The 19264-nt window shown below is 44.4% G+C and overlaps 1 protein-coding gene across 1 annotated transcript in view; it reads left to right on the forward strand.

Moving 5' to 3' along the window:
- Positions 1–19264, forward strand: part of LOC115143890 (unconventional myosin-Id) — a 115063-nt gene that overhangs the window by 60314 nt on the left and 35485 nt on the right. The window contains exons 17-21 of the mRNA XM_029684335.2: positions 12206–12429; positions 12936–13074; positions 13345–13449; positions 13883–13996; positions 18937–19091. Of these exons, the coding sequence (XP_029540195.1) occupies positions 12206–12429; positions 12936–13074; positions 13345–13449; positions 13883–13996; positions 18937–19091 (737 nt within the window). The remainder of the gene's footprint in view (positions 1–12205; positions 12430–12935; positions 13075–13344; positions 13450–13882; positions 13997–18936; positions 19092–19264) is intronic.

Genomic DNA, 19264 nt, shown 5'->3' on the forward strand with positions numbered 1-19264 from the left:
TCCTATTGACAATGAGAAATGAAAAGCCACTACTGTCACTAACATCATTCTATCAGGGAGATGGATTACTAGTCAAAGCTACCCATTCTCCAGTAACCTCATTATCTTGTTTCTTCAACACTCATTGTGTTCTCATTTAAATTCACTCTTTGTACTTTTCATATGAATAGCCAACTCTCGAGGCTTGATATGCCACTATGCACCGAGATGTTTTCTGGGCCTAAAATTATTATAGCGTTAGCTCTCTCTCTCTCTCTGGGTTCTCTCTCTCTCTCTCTGGGTTCTATCAGCCCGTACAACCCGAGCTCCGTAAATGTGCTGGAGGAGAAAAAAGAGCAGAGGTCCACACATCCGCACTGCAGACTTCTGGGAAGCCGCCGGCATTCCTGCACAGTAAAAGAACAAACAATCTCTGGGACTGAGAATATAATGTTCACATAACCCTAAAGCCATTCAACCCTTATTATTGACCCCTTATAAGAGTTGGAATATATTACAAATCTACCACAGCTCCTGAGGTGCTATGGGAGGATGGAAAACGAGATATAAATCTTAATATAAACCATTAGCTATGTAACAGTGTGAATATGCTGGAGCCATAGGGAAAATCTATTTCGTATATGTGTGCACCTTCTATCATAAAGACAGTTTTACGACATTGATACAGACCAGAATGTAATCCCATGTTATTGCTCCATTACGACCGATTCTCCATTTAATGTTCTCTATGCTATATAATTGGGATATGGATATTGACATTTTATTTTTTTAAATTTTTTGACATCTTCCTCCCTTGATTGGCTGGTAAAGAAAGTCATGTGATTGTGTTGTGCACGAGAATGCGCCACTGACTTTCAGACACCTCTGGTAAGAATGATAGCATGTGTCATAACATGTGCCATTACACACCCATTAAGCCAGCCTAGCCTAAGACATACTGTATAATACTTCTGTATAGATGGGAATAGGTGGAGGAAATCGTTTTTTTTAGGGTGTAGTGTTGAATGTGGCCCTGTCATTTTGCTGTCAAATCTAGCTGACCTTCTCAAAAGGTAATGCCCCCTCTGACTGACAGATACAGAGATCAAAACGTCCATTTGTCAGCATCTGACTGCTCCGTTTCATGTTTCCTTCTTCTTGTTTGGGATTTGAGCCCCTATTTTATTCAATCACCTGGGAGCCATTCATACGATTGGTGACAGAATGAAGATTGACGGGCTATACATTTACCTCGCATGTTATTGCTACTCAAATTGCTAGAAGTACAAATACACAACACCTTTCATTCGGACAGCTCTCTCCAAGGACTGGGCTGCAATATGACTGCCCGCAGACACCAAAGGGTTAAAGCAACCAAATTGCTTCGTTGCAGGATTGATTGTTTGGCCTCTGTATTGATCTACAGGGCCCCGGTTGGGCTGCCCGGCAGACGAGCTCGGCGTGTGTTCCTATTCTCTCTTAGGACTATCTCAAAGGATGTCGCCACTTTGATAACCAAGCACAAAGACCAGAGATGAATTCCCAGATGTTCAACCCAAAGAGAGGTTTTGGGGTTGAAGGAATGGTATAGGGCTCGCTCAGTCAAAAAGAAAGAAGCACCCAGGACTACACACACTCCCATTCACCACCCTCCACAAATAAGCAAAATAGACCTCTAACGTTAGTGTATTTGACTCTATTTTCCACCCTGCCCCCTACACACACAGCTCATCATCTGTGCCAAGCAATCCCCTTATCAGCAGCTGGCACGCCACTGTGGCTTATGCCAACAGACCCCACCATGCCAGGGGTGGCAGTACCTCAAGCTCTCTTCCCCTCCCCCTATGAGCCTCCTTCCCCAGACAACCACAATACCCTGTCATTGTCTGCACCCTACACATAAAGGAGTGAGGGATTCCATATATTACATTTGAGGTGCCCTTCTCCATACTTGGTTCTAGTACACAATGTGGCCTTTCTCCCTACCGCCCCTTCGCCCCTCCTTGCACCCTGACTCTGTCCCGCTGCGTCTCATTTCACACTGCCTTTTGCTCCGCCGTTCCTCGTTTCTGCTCCGTCGTTCCTCGTTTCCGCCCCGTCAAAGCCGTTCCGCTCTGGCTCTCTTCTCCTCCCCGCGGATAGAAGCGGATAGAACTCTGGATCCACTGAATCCACCCTCACGTTCACGGCTATCAACTCTGCCCTCACCACTGACTGACTGCACTACATCCCGCAATCAGTGGTCCATATCTGCTCCACTAGACACTCCCTAGTGTGGACTGTGCAGTCAGTTGAACACACAAGCATGCATCCATACGACAATCAGAGCCTTATCCTCAGGAAGGGGCAATAGTCCCAATCTGAACCAAGCTAGAGGGGATTAAATACTACAATCCAACACAAATACATACTTTATGAATGATTCATGAGCTTCCCCATTTTTTTTAATGAGTATTTCATAAATGGAAGCTCATCCATCCACATCGGTGTCTGTCAGGGCTGGGAATGGCGAGAGAGAGAGAGTGAGACATGAGAGAGTCCCCTGTGTATTGGGAGCCAGGGAATTAAAGCTGCAATCCGCAGACAAAAACGCGTACTCACCGCCCCTGGTTCCGTAAAAATCTGAGGGATGGGGCTGGAGAAATGCAACCATTCTCAAATTCCATAGACGGAGCTATGGAGGCAAGGACTGACCCTCCACGATGTCAAAATGATCGTTTTTACATTTACTTTGTTTACAAACATTTGGAGTAAAACAAGCTTATATTTTTGGGTTCTGATGGGATATGCCAGTTGAGGAACACTCATGAGGCATTTTATAAGTCCAAAAATGGATGTTGCAATGCACATTGCCCCTTTAATTGCTGTTGTTACATGTGTCTGAGCGACTGTGGATTTATCAGTGAGACTGTAGGCTAGCATTAGCCTAGCCTACAATCTGCCGACTGGGCCAGAACTGATCCCACCTCTATCCACACGCCTCAGCAGCACTTAACCTGATCCTAATTCATCTGATGTAGGCATTATTAAAATAGCGTGTGAAGTGTTCTGTTACTTATGGTACATTTACAAATGCATGGCACCTGCAAAACACCTACAGTAGCTACCTCCCAAATGGTCACTCTTCCAGACAAAATCAAAGGGAAACATGTTTCTCTTGTCACTTGTCACTATCAGTGACTTTGGCTTCGCTTAGGGAGATGCTGTACCTGCACCCTCTGTTGTTGTGGAAGACTTTGATGATGAAATATCTCTTGATTATACTGAAGGATTTTTTCCCTTCTGTCTCTCGGAGCTCATCCGTGTTCACATCTTGTGTTCTTTGATGCTCTTTGTTTAGCACTGTGCTGTCAACTATGCTCAGTAACCGTTTGAGTATTCTCTTACTGCAATTCCCCACTGCCTCAACAACCTAAAAACTTCCCACTGTTAAAGAATGAAACGCATTCAGGCACGTGTCCTTTTGAATTCACTAACACTTATACACGAATAGTGTTTTTATATTTGAGATACAATGCAAAATAAATTAATACCGGCTTATATTTTATTCATAAATCCTGGTCTGTGTATCCTTGAGTTGGTAATGTAATTGATTCTCACCAGAACAAAACGTTGCAGGCTATTTGAGTATAATAATTCACACTTGGATTCACTGCACTAACAACAAGAAGAGAAAATAGTGCCGGGCGTTTTACACTCAAAACAATCCACTGACCTGACAGCAATGCATCTCCTCGACAGTGTGGAAGGATATGGGTAGACAGGGGGCTCTCGCCATGGCAACCAAGGTTTGGCACCCAGCCAAGGTGCACTGCTTTCCTCTGATATGACCTTCACTTGCCATTCTCTCCATTTCCTCATAGAATCAGCCCTTTTCTTTCTATCCTTTGACATGTCTATTCATGTATAATACACTATGTTATAAGTAACAGACCTGACTGTAAGATACAAGCATTCATTTCTAAAGGTTTATTTGTTTCAGTTAGTGGCTGACAATCTGTCCATGGAGGCAGCGCAAATTGCTCACAAATTCCAATGATTTCCATCAATATTTGTATCGATCAACATGACAAAGAGTCTATTCTATTTTAACCTCAATTCCGCACAATACATGAACCAAATGATGGAACATAATGAACATGTATAGAGGATGTTAGTCTAGAGAGGGTTTTGGAGCAAGCCACTGGCTGCTGCCTTGAGCATGTGGTGATGGTGTTGTTCACCCGAGCGCTGGATTGATTAATCCGAGAAACCCATTGGCCCAGTGTCTCGGCCCAGTGTCCCCAGTGCTTGCCTGAGGTCAGTGTGTGTGTGTGTGCGTGGTGCCCTTGATAAATTGTGTCACACACTCTGCTTGATGCCGTCTCCGCCCACCTCAGTGTATTAAGCATTTCACTGGAAAAACCAAATGTCCCGGGAGGACAGGGAAATAGTGGCACTCGGCATTTGATTGCAGTCAAGTGTGTCGCCCCGCCGGTCTTTCCATGTTTGATTTGTTTTGTGGATGACATGAAGGATATTTTGTTTAGCATGTTTAGTCAGAGACTATACATGGTATTGCCAACCCTTGCTTGTTTTACGGATGGATTGATGGCCTCTTTATTAGGCCTTAAGCAGTTGCAGCACTTAGTCTAACCTATAGTGTATGATTTACTATATTTTTATTTATTTAACCTTTATTCTACTTGGCAAGTATATATTTTTTTACTTTAGTTTATTTAGTAAATGTTTTCTTACATGCCCTTAACCAACAATGCAGTTAAGTAAGCATTTCACTGTCAAATGCTTACTTTTACAAGCCTTTAACCAACAATGCAGGCGCATGTGACAAATGACATTTTATTTGTTGCAGGAAAGTTTGCAGGAATTTGAAAACGTGTAGTGTATTTGAGGCTTCTGAAATTCCAGACTAGGTTTTCCCTACAAAAATGTCAATTATAATCCACATAATAATTCACATTTCCTGTTGATGCACGATTATATTCCTGCTGTGGCAGGATCCTACATCTGTATGTGATTTGTGCTGGATGGGCTCTCTCTACCCAAAATGCATTTCAAAGTGCCCTAATAAAGCCGTCCCACTTTGTCTGCCCGAGACGCCCCCAATTTGGCTTTGACGAGCTCGTAAATCTGGATCCCCAGAGCCATGGGAGTGTGTGGTTAGTACGACTCCATGATGGAGGGAGGGAGTCTGTTAAAGGATGATCAGATAGCTTTACTGGAGCGGAGGGAGTTTCGGCCTTGTTATTGACCTGATTTACCCACGCTCCCCTGGGTGTCGTCTCCTCTCCTCTCACCACCTTCCCACTCGTGATAATTCTACACCGTCTGCCCCTCTGTGTTTAAGCACAGCCAAGCAACAGTGTGTGTGGGAGATAGAGCCATCAGCATTTGAAATAATTGTTCCATTTGAATAATATCATGATAATTTAGGATATATGGATAGTCGACATGTTTTATTTAAACTTTGTTTAAACTTGGATACTTGTTTGCTGCGCAGCCTGCACACTAAGCAAGGCGGGGGATGGACAGAGGCCGGTGGTGTGTGTGACCATAGAAATAGAATGAATAGAACGGTCTTGGAACGTCTATCCCTGGCAATTTGACTGGTAAACTCATGGGAACACGATGCAATAATTTCCATGGTAATGTAGAATGTTCATTCAAATGATGTTAGCCAGAGTCATATACAGTGAGCTACAAAAGTATTCATAGGTTTCACCTCACTCGGTCGCGTCATGCCATTGTTATGAACGTTCTCGCACACCCCGAGAGCTTCTGGTCAGCGGGGTGGTGGCACCGGGATCCTCATCTCTCCCAAGTGGTCATTCTCTCTTTCTCCCCTTACCCATCTGTCTATCGCCTCCTTTGAATTCCATGCTGTCACAGTTACCAGCCCTTTCAAGCTTAACATCCTTATCATTTATCGCCCTCCAGGTTCCCTCGGAGAGTTCATCAATGAGCTTGATGCCTTGATAAGCTCCTTTCCTGAGGACGGCTCACCTCTCACAGTTCTGGGCGACTTTAACCTCCCCACGTCTACCTTTGACTCATTCCTCTCTGCCTCCTTCTTTCCACTCCTCTCCTCTTTTGACCTCACCCTCTCACCTTCCCCCTCTACTCACAAGGCAGGCAATACGCTCGACCTCATCTTTACTAGATGCTGTTCTTCCACTAACCTCACTGCAACTCCCCTCCAAGTCTCCGACCACTACCTTGTATCCTTTTCCCTCTTGCTCTCATCCAACACTTCCCACACTGCCCCTACTCGGATGGTATCGCGCCGTCCCAACCTTCGCTCTCTCTCCCCCGCTACTCTCTCCTCTTCCATCCTATCATCTCTTCCCTCTGCTCAAACCTTCTCCAACCTATCTCCTGATTCTGCCTCCTCAACCCTCCTCTCCTCCCTTTCTGCATCCCTTGATTCTCTATGTCCCCTATCCTCCAGGCCGGCTCGGTCCTCCCCTCCTGCTCCGTGGCTCGACGACTCATTGCGAGCTCACAGAACAGGGCTCCGGGCAGCCGAGCGGAAATGGAGGAAAACTCGCCTCCCTGCGGACCTGGCATCCTTTCACTCCCTCCTCTCTACATTTTCCTCTTCTGTCTCTGCTGCTAAAGCCACTTTCTACCACTCTAAATTCCAAGCATCTGCCTCTAACCCTAGGAAGCTCTTTGCCACCTTCTCCTCCCTCCTGAATCCTCCTCCCCCTCCCCCCCCTCCTCCCTCTCTGCAGATGACTTCGTCAACCATTTTGAAAAGAAGGTCGACGACATCCGATCGTAGGATGGTCAGTTTTACGAGGGTATGTTTGGCAGCATGAGTGAAGGAAGCTTTGTTGCGAAATAGGAAGCCAATTCTATATTTAATTTTTGATTGGAGATGCTTAATGTGAGTCTGGAAGGAGAGTTTACAGTCTAGCCAGACACCTAGGTATTTGTAGTTATCCACGTATTCTAAGTCACAGCCGTCCAGAGTAGTGATGCTGGATGGGCGGGCAGGTGCGGGCAATGATCGGTTGAATGGCATGCATTTAGTTTTATTTGCTTTTAAGAGCAGTTGGAGGCCACGGAAGGAGAGTTGCATGGAATTGAAGCTCGTCTGGAGGTTAGTTAACACAGAGTCCAAAGAAGGGCCAGAAGTATACAGAATGGTGTCGTCTGCGTAGAGGTGGATCATAGAATCACCAGCAGCAAGAGCGACATCATTTATGTATACAGAGAAGAGTCGGCCCGAGAATTGAACCCTGTGGCACCCCCATAGAGACTGCCAGAGGTCCGGACAGCAGGCCCTCCGATTTGGCACACTGAACTCTATCAGAGAAGTAGTTGGTGAACCAGGCGAGGCAATCATTTGAGAAACCAAGGCTGTTGAGTCTGCCAATAAGAATGTGGTGATTGACAGAGTCGAAAGCCTTGGCCAGGTCGATGAATACAGCTGCACAGTAATGTCCCTTATCGATGGCGGTTAGGATATCGTTAAGGACCTTGAGCGTGGCTGAGGTGCACCCATGTCCAGCTCGGAAACCAGATTGCATTGCGGAGAAGGTACGATGTGATTCAAAATGGTCAGTAATCTGTTTGTTAACTTGGCTTTCGAAGACCTTAGAGATGCAGGGTAGGATAGATATAGGTCTGTAGCAGTTTGGGTCTAGAGTGTCTCCACCTCTGAAGAGTGGGATGACCGCGGCAGCTTTCCAATCTTTGGGAATCTCAGACGATACGAAAGAGAGGTTGAACAGTATACACTTACAGTATATGTGTATTAAAGTTTGAGTATTTGGTCCCATATTCCTAGCACGCAATGATTACATCAAGCTTGCGACTCTACAAACCTGCTCGATGTATTTGCTGTTTGTTTTGGTTGTGTTTCAGATTATTTTGTGCCCAATATAAATTAATGGTAAATAATGTATTTTCATTCTGGAGTCACTTTTATTGTAAATGAGAATAGAATATGTTTCTAAACAATTCTACATTCATGTGGATGCTACCATGATTACAGATAGTCCTGACTGAATCGTCAATAATGATGAGTGAGAAAGTTACAGATGCACAAATATCATAACCGAGGTCCAGATCTGGGGAAGGGTACCTAAACATTTCTGCAGTAGTGAAGGTCCCCAAGAACACAGTGGCCTCCATCATTCTTAAATGGCAGAAGCTTGGAACCACCAAGACTCTACCTAGAGCTGGCTGCCCGACCGAACTGAGCAATCGGGGGAGAAGGACCTTCGTCAGGGAGGTGACCAAGAACATGATGGTCACTCTGACAGAGCTCCGGAGTTCCTCTGTGGAAATGGGAGAACCTTCCAGAAGGACAACCATCTCTGCAGCATTCCACCAATAAGGCCTTTATGGTAGAGTGGCCAGACGGAAGCCACTCCCCAGTAAAAGGTACATGACAGCCGGCTTGGTGTTTACCAAAAGGCACCTAAAGGACTCTCAGACCATGAGAAACAAGATTATCTGGTCTGATGAAACCAGTTTTTAACTATTTGTCCTGAATGCTAAGCATCACATCTGGAGGAAACCTGACACCATCCTATGGTGAAGCATGGTGGTGGCAACTTTATGCTGTGGGAATGTTTTTCAGTGGCAGGGACTGGGAGACTATTCAGGATCGAGGGAAAGATGAATGGAGCAAAGTACAGAGAGATCCTTGATGAAAACCTGCTCTAGAGTGCTCAGGACCTCAGACTGGGGCAAAGGTTCACCGTCCAACAGGACAATGACCCTAAGTACACAGCCAATACAATGCAATCGTGGCTTTGGGACAAGTCTCTGAATGTCTTTAAGTGGCTCAACCAGAGCCCGGACTTGAACCCAATCGAACATCTCTGGAGAGACCTGAAAATGGATGTGCAGCGACTCTCTCCATTCAACTTGACAGAGCTTGAGAGGATCTGCAGAGAAGAATGGGAGAAACTCCCCAAATACACATGTGTAATCGCTGCCAAAGGTGCTTCAACAAAGTACTGAGTAAAGGGTATGAATACTTATGTAAATGTAATATTATTTTTTTTGTCTAAAAACCAGGTTTTGCTTTTGTCATTTTTGCTTTGTAATTATTGTGTGTGGATTGATTCTAATCAATTTTAGAATAAGGCTGTAATTTAATAAAATGTGGATGAAGTCTGAATACTTTCCAAATGCGCTATATATACTGAACAAAAATATAAATGCAATGTGCAACAATTTCAAAGATTTTGCTGAGTTACAGTTCATATAAGGAAATCATTCAATTGAAATACAGTTGTTAGGCCCTAATCTATGGATTTCACATGGGTGGGCCTGTGAGGGTGTAGGCTCATCCACTGGGGAGCCAGACCCAGCCAATCAGACTGAGTTTATCCCCACAAAAAGGCTTTATTACAGACAGAAATACTCCTCAGCACCCCGCCCTCCCCCTCAGTTGTCAGGCCGGTTGGATGTACTGCCAAATTCTCTAAAACGACGTTGGAGGCAGCTTACGGTAGAGGAATTAACATAAAATGATCTGGCAACAGTTCTGGTGGACATTCCTGCAGTCAGCATGCCAATTGCACACTCCCTTAAAACTTATTTGACATTGTGTTGTGTGACAACTGCACATTTTTTAAGTGGCCTTTTATTGTCCTCAGCACAAGGTGCACCTGTTTATTCAGCTTCTTGATATACCACACCTGTCAGGTGGATGGATTATCTTGACAAAAGATAAAATGCTCACTAACAGGGATGTAAACACATTTGTGCACAACATTTGAGAGAAATGAGCTTTTTGTGTGTATGGAACGTTTCTGTGATCTTTTATTTCAGCTCATCAAACATGAGACAAGCAGTTTACATGTAGCGTTTATGTTTTTGTTCAGTGTAGGAGTAGATCTATGGGATCAATATCATGCCAAATGTAAATCACCAATCCACAAATGTAAATTGCTTTCCACAAATGCAATTCACTATCCACAAACAACCTTTTGATTTGTATTTGTAAATCAATATATTGCATTTTAAACCTTTTTTATAACTGCAGTCATGCAGGTCATTTCCAAGGGCCGTAAGTAAAATGACTGCCTTAAAGAAAGCGATTTGTATTCGGAGAAAAAATAGTTGATCCCATTGATGCTGTTGACCCGGGTCACTTGTTGCTGCGGAAAAGGAGGCGGTCAAAGGGGGTGACTGTAACTGGTGTGAAATGGCTAATTAGTTGATGCACGCTAATAGCGTTTCAATCGGTGACGTCACTCGTTCTGAGACCTTGAAGTAAAAAAGAAATGTCTCTTTTTCAGGACCCTGTCTTATAAAGATAATTCGTAAAAAATCCAAGTAACTTCCAAGATTTCATTGTAAAGGGTTTAAACACTGTTTCCCATGCTTGTTCAATGAACCATAAACAATGAATGAACATGCACCAGTGGAACGGTCGTTAAGACACTAACAGCTTACAGACGGTAGGCAATTAAGGTCACAGTTATGAAAACTTAGGACACCTAAGATGCCTTTCTACTGACTCTGGAACAACACCAAAAGAAAGATGCCCAGGGTTCTTGCTCATCTGCGTGAACATGCCTTAGGCATGCTGCAAGGAGGGATGAGGACTGCAGATGTGGCCAGGGCAATATATTACAATGTCCATACTGTGAGAAGCCTAAAACGGGCTTCCTGCAGGCTCATCTCTTCCGTCCTCCATTATTTATGAGTCCGCTAGGGCAGCGAAATGGAGGGGCAAAGGGGAGTTTGAGGTCATCAGTGAGGGACAGTTCACTCTTGACTGTCCTTCATTTAGCTCTGTGTGATTGATCCACTAGACTAGAGGTGGCCTCTGAATGGACCGTAGTGTTACTGTAGCAAATCTTTAAAGTAGATTAGATTTTGGATACTTAAGACATCTTTTTGGCATTATATTCTGTCTATTTGTACTTTGTAGGTTAAATGAATAAAAGCTAACAGGCAGAAATCACTGAGTTTGAAGGTAGGCCTTGAAATACATCCATAGGTACACCTCCAATTGACTCGAATTATGTCAATTAGCCTATCAGAAGCTTCTAAAGCCATGACATCGTTTTCTGGAATTTTCCAAGTTGTTTAAAGGCACAGTCATCTTTGTGTACGTTAACTTCTGACCCACTGGAATTGTGATGAAATTGTGAAATAATCTGTCTGTTAACAATTGTTGGAAAAATCGACTTTGTCCATGACACAAGTAATGTCTTAACTGACATGCCATAACTATAGTTTGTGAACAAGACATTTGTGGAGTGGTTGAAAAACAAGTTTTAATGACTCCAACCCGAGTGTATGTAAACTTCTGATTTCAACTGTATATTTAATAACCACATAATCAACCTCCCCAGGTGAGACACTTCCCCAATATTTAATATGCTAATGTCAGAGACTATTTTTCAAATCAACCACCGCCAAACATACATACGTTAAGGAATCAAATATTCATGATCTGCAGAATTACAGCATATTAGAATTCATGTACTGTGTGACTAAGACTGATGCATTACCATTGATATACAGTATATGAATTATATGACTGCAACATTAATGAGTTGCTTTTGAGTGTCAACATCAAACACACTTGAGACTGTCAGGTCTTTGTTTGTTGTTTACAGTAAGTTAAATAGACTGGTACGGGTCTATGAATCAATATGAAGTCAAAAAGGAGCATATGGCAGTGGTTTTAGTGAGGAAGGAGCAGAAGACATGTCTCCCTGGGGTCCCACTGCCATTTATTATTCATGTTTTCTGGGGGTGTTCCAGAGCGGTTGATAGGGTGGGGGGGGGTGTAACTCAAAGTTTGGTTACGCCGGCTCAGAGCATTCTTTTCAATAAGAGTCCAACACACATGCTGTTCAGATTTACAGTAACATTTTATGATGTGAATCTTTGTTTTGGCTTTCTTGCTTCAGTTATTTTAGGCATTCTTTTCAATAAGACTCCCAACATACACGCTGTTCCGATTTATAGTTGCTAACATGAATGTGTCATTGAATTATGTGAATCTTTTGGTCTGTCTTGCTCGAGTTTACGCATCTGAACGTACTGTATCTCATTTGAAATGTGTCCGAGAAAATGTTGCTCAAATATAGGCTGCCTTCATTTCTACGTTTTTGTTATATTAACAGTACGTTTCATACTCTAGACATACATCCTGTTAAACTAATAGTTGTTATTGGGAGGTACAGGATCCATAGAGGCTTACTCATTCCCACTGTGTTAACCTATCCATCCTCTTCACCAGGTATGGCGCGGTACCATAGCCAGGATGCGTTACCGGCGCATGCGAGCCGCCCTCATCATCCTGCGGGCCTACCAGCACTACAAGGTCAAGTCCTACATCAAGGACGTCAACCGCAAATTCAAGAACGTGCGCTCCATGAAGGACCATGGCAAGCACGTCAAGTGGCCCACGCCGCCCAAAGTCCTGCGGAAGTTTGAAGAGGCGCTGCGGAGCATCTACAACAGGTAAACAAAGTGTCACGCGTGCACACACAAACAAACACACACACACAAGGGGTTGTAGTATGAGTAATCCCACCTCTGTTCGGGTAAAACAGCAACCCTTGAACACGATGCACTGTAAGCCCTTCCATCAGTATTATCAGTGTAGTACGAGTTGTGTGGAGTGTACAGTTTTCTACTCCAACTGGTTTCCTTTGAAGGTTTTTACCCATGTGTCTTCCAGCTTCAGGTATGTGGTGGACATAGATTTTTCCCCATCAAAGCCTCGTTCAATACTTTCATCCGGAGAAAGTGGAATTTCACACTTGATGCTTTGAAAGTACAGTTTAAAGGCAGGATGTTTCATGTCAGAGAGAGTGCAGCCCCCCCCCCCAAAAAAAAATCCCTGTTATGCAGTATCATCACGTCAGAAATAGCCAATCATGTTATCAAGACCATAGACTCTACAGTGTCAGAGTCGATATCTTGGCTCCATTGCTATTCCTGTGGGTGTTTCCATGCTGCTCTAGGTGGTGGGCATGGACTCTGATCAAAGACCTGACTCCAGAGGAGAAGCTGCAGATCAGGGCCAAGGTGGCCACCCTGGAGGCCCTCAAGGGCCAGAGACCTGACCTGGGGCTGCAAAGGACCTGGGAGGGCAACTACCTGGTGAGTTGGATTGGCTAGGGGGGTTCTGACACTTGCTCTGAGCTCCTCAAAGGGAGAGGTTAGAGGTTGATGTGTGTGTTTCTGATGTTGTTTTTAATTTTAATATAGTTGTAAATGTGTGTGCGTTTTTTGTCGGTGGTGCAGTGGGGGGGTGCGACGTGTGTGTGTTGAACTACATTTTTATGGAAAGTGTTTTTTCTTTGTAGAAGAGTTGATCTTAATGACAGTCTTTGTCTCTCTCTCTCTGTGTGTGTGTATGTGTGTTTTCAGAAGCGAGACAGTCCTGACACAGCGTCCTCCTTCACCTTGGTGTCCTGTGAGTTGCAGCGTAAGGACAAGTTCATGAGAGTGCTCTTCTCCTGCAACGTGCGCAAGGTACAGTAGGGTTGGGGACTATTACCTAACCCAAACCCTATACCACACAGGTGGACACATAAACCATACACAGAATAGAGAATACGATCACATCTATTGCGCACACACCCTCCACACACAGGGGCAGACTGGGACCAGAAATCGGCCCTGACATTTTTAACACACCAGACAATTATTTTCCTTGAGGCCCCAGAAAATTCTAATTTTGCGGAGAAAAAGAAATTACAATAAAATGTTACAGGCCCGCTGGTCCAAAAAAATGGACCAGCCATCTGGCATTTGCCCAACATGCCAGATGGCCAGTCTGCCCCTGCACACACACACACATTCTCACCCAACTGTCCCTGAGTTTAGCCAACTCCCAGTTGTGTGTGTTGGCTGTGTGTGTGGGGTCTCCTGTGGGGTGACGGATAAGGGTCTTTGTGTATCCCAGATCAACCGTTTCCACAAGGCAGAGGACCGGGCCGTCCTCATCACAGACCGCCACCTATACAAGATGGACCCCCTCAAGCAGTACAAGCCCATGAAGAGCATCCCCCTCTACAATGTAAGAGCACCTCCCCTGTGTGGTTAATATAGTGTATTGTGTAGTTGAAATGAATGGACATCTTACCATCTGTGGCTCTAAACAGTCTAAAGGATCTCTCAAAATCATTCTCAATTGATTAATAGCATGGTTTGTGGAACAGGAAATAAAACACTATGTAGAGATAATGGAATAATTGCCCTTTTCACGTCTCCGTAGACTGATTTAAAGGAGATTAAATGGAATTTCGTTTTGTTTGAACTAATCGTAATTGTTATCAACTCTCGTCTTCGAGATGATCTTATCATACTACGTACGGAGACTGTTATTTGTCGCTAAGGCAACAAGGTTTAAATGTACAAATGTAAAAAAAAAACGTTCTCACTGATTTGGTGGACGATAAGGCACACGGATCCTATGATCCTTGTTTCCCGTGGTTAAGTCCTCTGGGTTCTTTTTCGATTTACAGCAGCACGTCCCTGCTATTGATTTATTTTTTCATGGCTTTTCATCACAACTCTGTTTATGTAACCTACAGTACACCTGAATTTGAACCTCTCGTTTTCAAGTAGTCAAAGTGCGTCCCAAAGTATAATCTCTAGTATTGCAGTACAGGCGGCTTATATCTTGAAAGTTGACCTTGTGGATAAAGAGCAGAAAGGGGGAAAGAAAGGGGGAAAGAAACAGCGAGTGAGATGGGGGGGTGAATGAAAGAGAGGCTGAGGAGTGAGAGAGGTAGTGGTAGCGAGGCAGAGGGGGGAAGAAAGGGAGGAAGAAACAGCGAGTGAGATTGGGGGGTGAATGAAAGAGAGGCTGAGGAGTGAGAGAGGTAGTGGTAGCGAGGCAGAGGGGGGAAGAAAGGGAGGAAGAAACAGCGAGTATTGGGGAGGTGAATGAAAGAGGCTGAGGAGTGAGAGAGGTAGTGGTAGCGAGGCAGAGGGGGGAAGAAAGGGAGAAGGTAGAAGGAGAGAGAGAGGGGGGCCAGATATCCCCTCCTTTCTTTTGATAAGGAAGCACAGTGTTCAATCTGACAAACTGTCAGGAAAGAATTATAGGACAAACACCCCGGTCTTATCGTTGCATCTGTAATGGAAATGAGAAATGGAAAAGCAGCGCTAGGAGAAGAATAGAGCTGCCTGAAGGGCTATCGGCTATTGTTTACACACACACACACACACACACACACACACACACGAGAGCCCGGAGAGGGAAGGCTGTGTGTTGGACACTCAGTCTAATGCACAAGGTAACCAGACAGAATCATCAGTATTGTTAAATGGTGCAGACTTGGAGATATAGACTGAGTGTACAAAACATATTAGGAACTCTTTCCATGACATAGACTGATCAGGTGAACGCTATGATCCTTTATTGAGCTCACGTGTTAAATCCACTCCAATCAGTGTAGAAGAAGGGAGGAGACGGGTTAAAGAAGCATTTTTAAGCCTTGAGACAATTGAGACATGGATTGTGTGTGTCATTCAGGGGGTAAATGAAAAACAGGTAAGTGCCTTTGAATGGGGTACGGTAGTAGGTGCCAGGCGCACCGGTTTGAGTTAGTCAAGTCAAGAACTGCAATGTTGCTGGGTTTCCTGTGTGTCGAGAATGATCCACCACCCAAAGGACATCCAGCCAACTTGACACAACTGTGGGAAGCATTGGAGTCAACATGGGCCATCATCCCTGTGGAACGCTTTCGACACCTTGTAGAGTTAATGGCCCCGGTGAATTGAGGCTGTTCTTGAGGGGAAAAGGTGGTGCTAAGAAGGTGTTCCTAATGTTTTGTACACTCGCTGTATAACAAGACGTACGCAGAGGGGTAGAGAATGACATAACACACAATACAGACAGTATAGAACATTGTGTATAGTTACATGTATGACATCATGTATTGTAACTAACACACACACCACACACAACATATTACATGTGTGCCATTGTCACCCCTCTCTCACTCTCTCTCCCACCACAAGTTTTATGACTTTACGATAGGTCATAAATTCCTGGCAGAGACTCTCTCCCCTGGTCATGCAGAAAGAGAGGGGAAATAAACCTATGGAACAAAGAGCTTCTCTTTGTTCAACTCCCAATCCCCAAAATTGGAGGATTAAACAATAAAGATGTAAAAAACAATGTAAAACAATGTCCCAGTCATGAAATGCTTAGGTTAGGATTCATTTCAAAGATATTGAAGTATGTGGACACCTGTTCAAATGAGTGGATTCAGCTATTTCAGCCACACCTGTTGCTGACAGCTGTATAAAATCGAGCACACAGCCATGCGATCTCCATAGAAAAACATTAGCAGTAGAATGGTCCGTACTGAGGAGCTCAGTGACTTTCAATGTGGCATTGTCATAGGATGACACCTTTCCAAGAAGTCAGTTCGTCAAATTCCTGCCCTACTAGAGCTGCCACGGTCAACTGTGAGTGCAGTTATTGTGAAGTGGAATCGTCTAGGAGCAACAACCGCTCAGCCGCAAAGTGGTAAACATTTTCTGTCCTCGGTTGCAATACTCACTATCGACTTCCAAACTGCCTCTGGAAACAACGTCAGCACAATAACTGTTCGTTGGGAGGTTATTGAAAATTGGTTTCCATGGCCGAGCAGCCGCACACAAGCCTAAGCTCACCATGCGCAATGCCAAGCATTGGCTGTAGTGGTGTAAAGCTCTCCACCATTGGACTCTGAAACAGTGGAAACGCATTCTCTGGAGTGAGGAATTTGGGTTTGGCGGAAGCCAGGAGAACGCCACATGCCCCAATGCGTAGTTCCAACTGTAAAGTTTGGTGGAGGAGGAATAATGGTCTGGGGCTGTTTTTCATGGTTCAGGCTAGGCCCCTTAGTTCCAGTGAAGGGAAACCGTTATGCTAGAGCATACAATGACATTCTAAACGATTCTGTGCATCCAAATATGTGTTAACAGTTTGGGGAAGGCTCTTTCCTGTTTTAGCATGGCAATGCCCCCGTGCACAAAGCGAGGTCCATACAGAAATTATTAGTTGAGATTGGTGAGGAAGAACTTGACTGGCCTGCACAGAGCCCTGACCTCAACCCCATCAAACACCTTTGGGATGAATTGGAACGCCGACTGCGAGCCAGGCCTAATCGCCCAACATCAACGCCCGACCTCACTAATGCTCTTGTGGCTGAATGGAAGCAAGTCCCTGCAGCAATGTTCCATCATCTAGTGGAAAGCCTTCCCAGAAGACTGGAGGCTGTTATAGCAGCAAAAGGGGGGACCTATTCCATATTAATGCCCATGATTTTGGAATGAGATGTTCGACGAGCCCCTGTCCACATACTTTTGGCCACGTAAATCTGTAGGTCTACAGATTTAATCAAAGTTTTGACATCTGCTGTTTTCTTCAATCATACCTGTATTACAGATGGCTGAGAAAATGCCTCATAAAAAGAAGCTTGAAACCTTTGGAAGTCGACAGACTTCAAAATTAATTTTTTCCTGTGTTTTACAGTATATCATATTTACAACAGCTGATTAAACTAACACTGTAAAGCGTGGAAAAAAATGTGATCAGTGTTATTTCCTGATACAATCTAGCATTATAATGTACCAGAGGCCAGAAAAATAGAGCTTGTTACTTTTTCTATTTGGCTGACTACTCCAACTCTATGTGTTTGTGGAAAAAACTGGGATTCGTCTGTGTTACGTAACGACAGACTCGTCTCCCTCAAGAATAGACCAAAGGTGTACCGAACAGGACACTCGCTGCAGTACCATCAGTATCGCTATGAGAACTCAAACACTCATTAAAAAGAAAACAGGCTTGTTTCGATCAATTAACCCTTTCATGTACTGTACATGTAACCGGACCCTCGTAAACTGCTCTCATGAACACAAGCATGTGGTGTTGGGGTATACCTGTTGAAATCGTTTCTAACCACGGGGCTCATTTTGCATTCTGTTATTTAGCTATTGGTAAAGCAGCTAGCTGTTGTTCACACCTCGATGCGTGGTGCCGTGGTGGCGGTGTCACATTTACTTAACCTGATGGAGATTGAATAATGATTATTTTTCTCCCAGTATTGTGCCCCTGCAGTTCTGGGCTGAGGGGATAATGTGTCTGACTCCCCTGGCTGTTTCCAGGGTCTACACTGTGCTCAATGGGACCTGGACTCGCGGGGGAAGTGTGTAGGAAAAATGGAAGGAATTGAAAAAGAGTAATTCCAAGCAGATGCACAATAAACTCTACTTCTCATTATCTTCCTTAGAGATGTTATGTTTGGTTAAAAAAAAACATTATCAGGACCATTAACCCTTGAAGCAGACAAACATTGCACACATAACCTTGGGGTTTTACTCGTCCATTGCAGTCTGTGTGAAGGGCTAGGGCTGGGAATTGCCGGGGACCTCAAGATACGATATTATCACGATACTTAGGTGCCAATACGATATGTATTGCGATTCTCAGGACTCTATATGTATTGTGATTCAATAGTGGGATTGTATTGCGTTTTTATGTTCCAAACATATTGCTCACCATATGTCTGCTGCAGAGGGACAAGAGAGCGCATGAGAAAATGAGTTTTGATCAGTCATGGAAATAAAAGTGCTGAAAACAAATTTCAAAAGATGGAGAACAAGCTATGAGTTTTGGCGCAGGTACACCAACTAGCGCAAAAATAAGATTGTGATATTGTCAAAAATAATATCCCGATATGTAACTGTATCAAGTTTTCCCCCATCACTATATAGGACCATGTCAGAATCCCCCTGCACCCATTCCTTAGCAAGTAAATGACGGATGACTGATTACAGTTTTAATTCAGTGTGAGAACCCCTAGTCTATTGCTGTGTCCATTGAGCCATGCTAACTCAAACTCCCGTGGTGTTTTGTCTGGATGTGTGTGCACGTGCACGTGTGTATGCTTGTCTGTGTGTGTACGCTTGCCCGTGTGCGTGTCTGCGCGTGTGTCCTCTCTCTCTCTGTCCTCTCAGGTGACGGGGGTGAGTGTGTCCCCAGGTAAGGATCAGCTGGTGGTGTTCCACACTAAGGACAGCAGGGACCTAGTGGTGTGTCTACAGGGCATGGTGCCTGCTGGGGACAGCCGCATCGGAGAGCTGGTGGGCACCCTTCTCAGCCACTTCAAAAGGTAACGTGTGTGTGTGTGTGTGTGTGTGGGGCATGCATGTATTTGTCTGCCTGTCTGTCTGTGTTGGACGGTCGGGTCAGTGGGTAAGTCCGTTGGGTGAGTCGGGCAGGTCTTTCTACTTCTCGTTTTGTCTATCTGCCTGCCTGCGTCCTTCTGTCTTTACATGTGTGCGA

Source organism: Oncorhynchus nerka, linkage group LG16 (assembly GCF_034236695.1).
Source record: "Oncorhynchus nerka isolate Pitt River linkage group LG16, Oner_Uvic_2.0, whole genome shotgun sequence".
NCBI classification, from domain to species: domain Eukaryota; kingdom Metazoa; phylum Chordata; class Actinopteri; order Salmoniformes; family Salmonidae; genus Oncorhynchus; species Oncorhynchus nerka.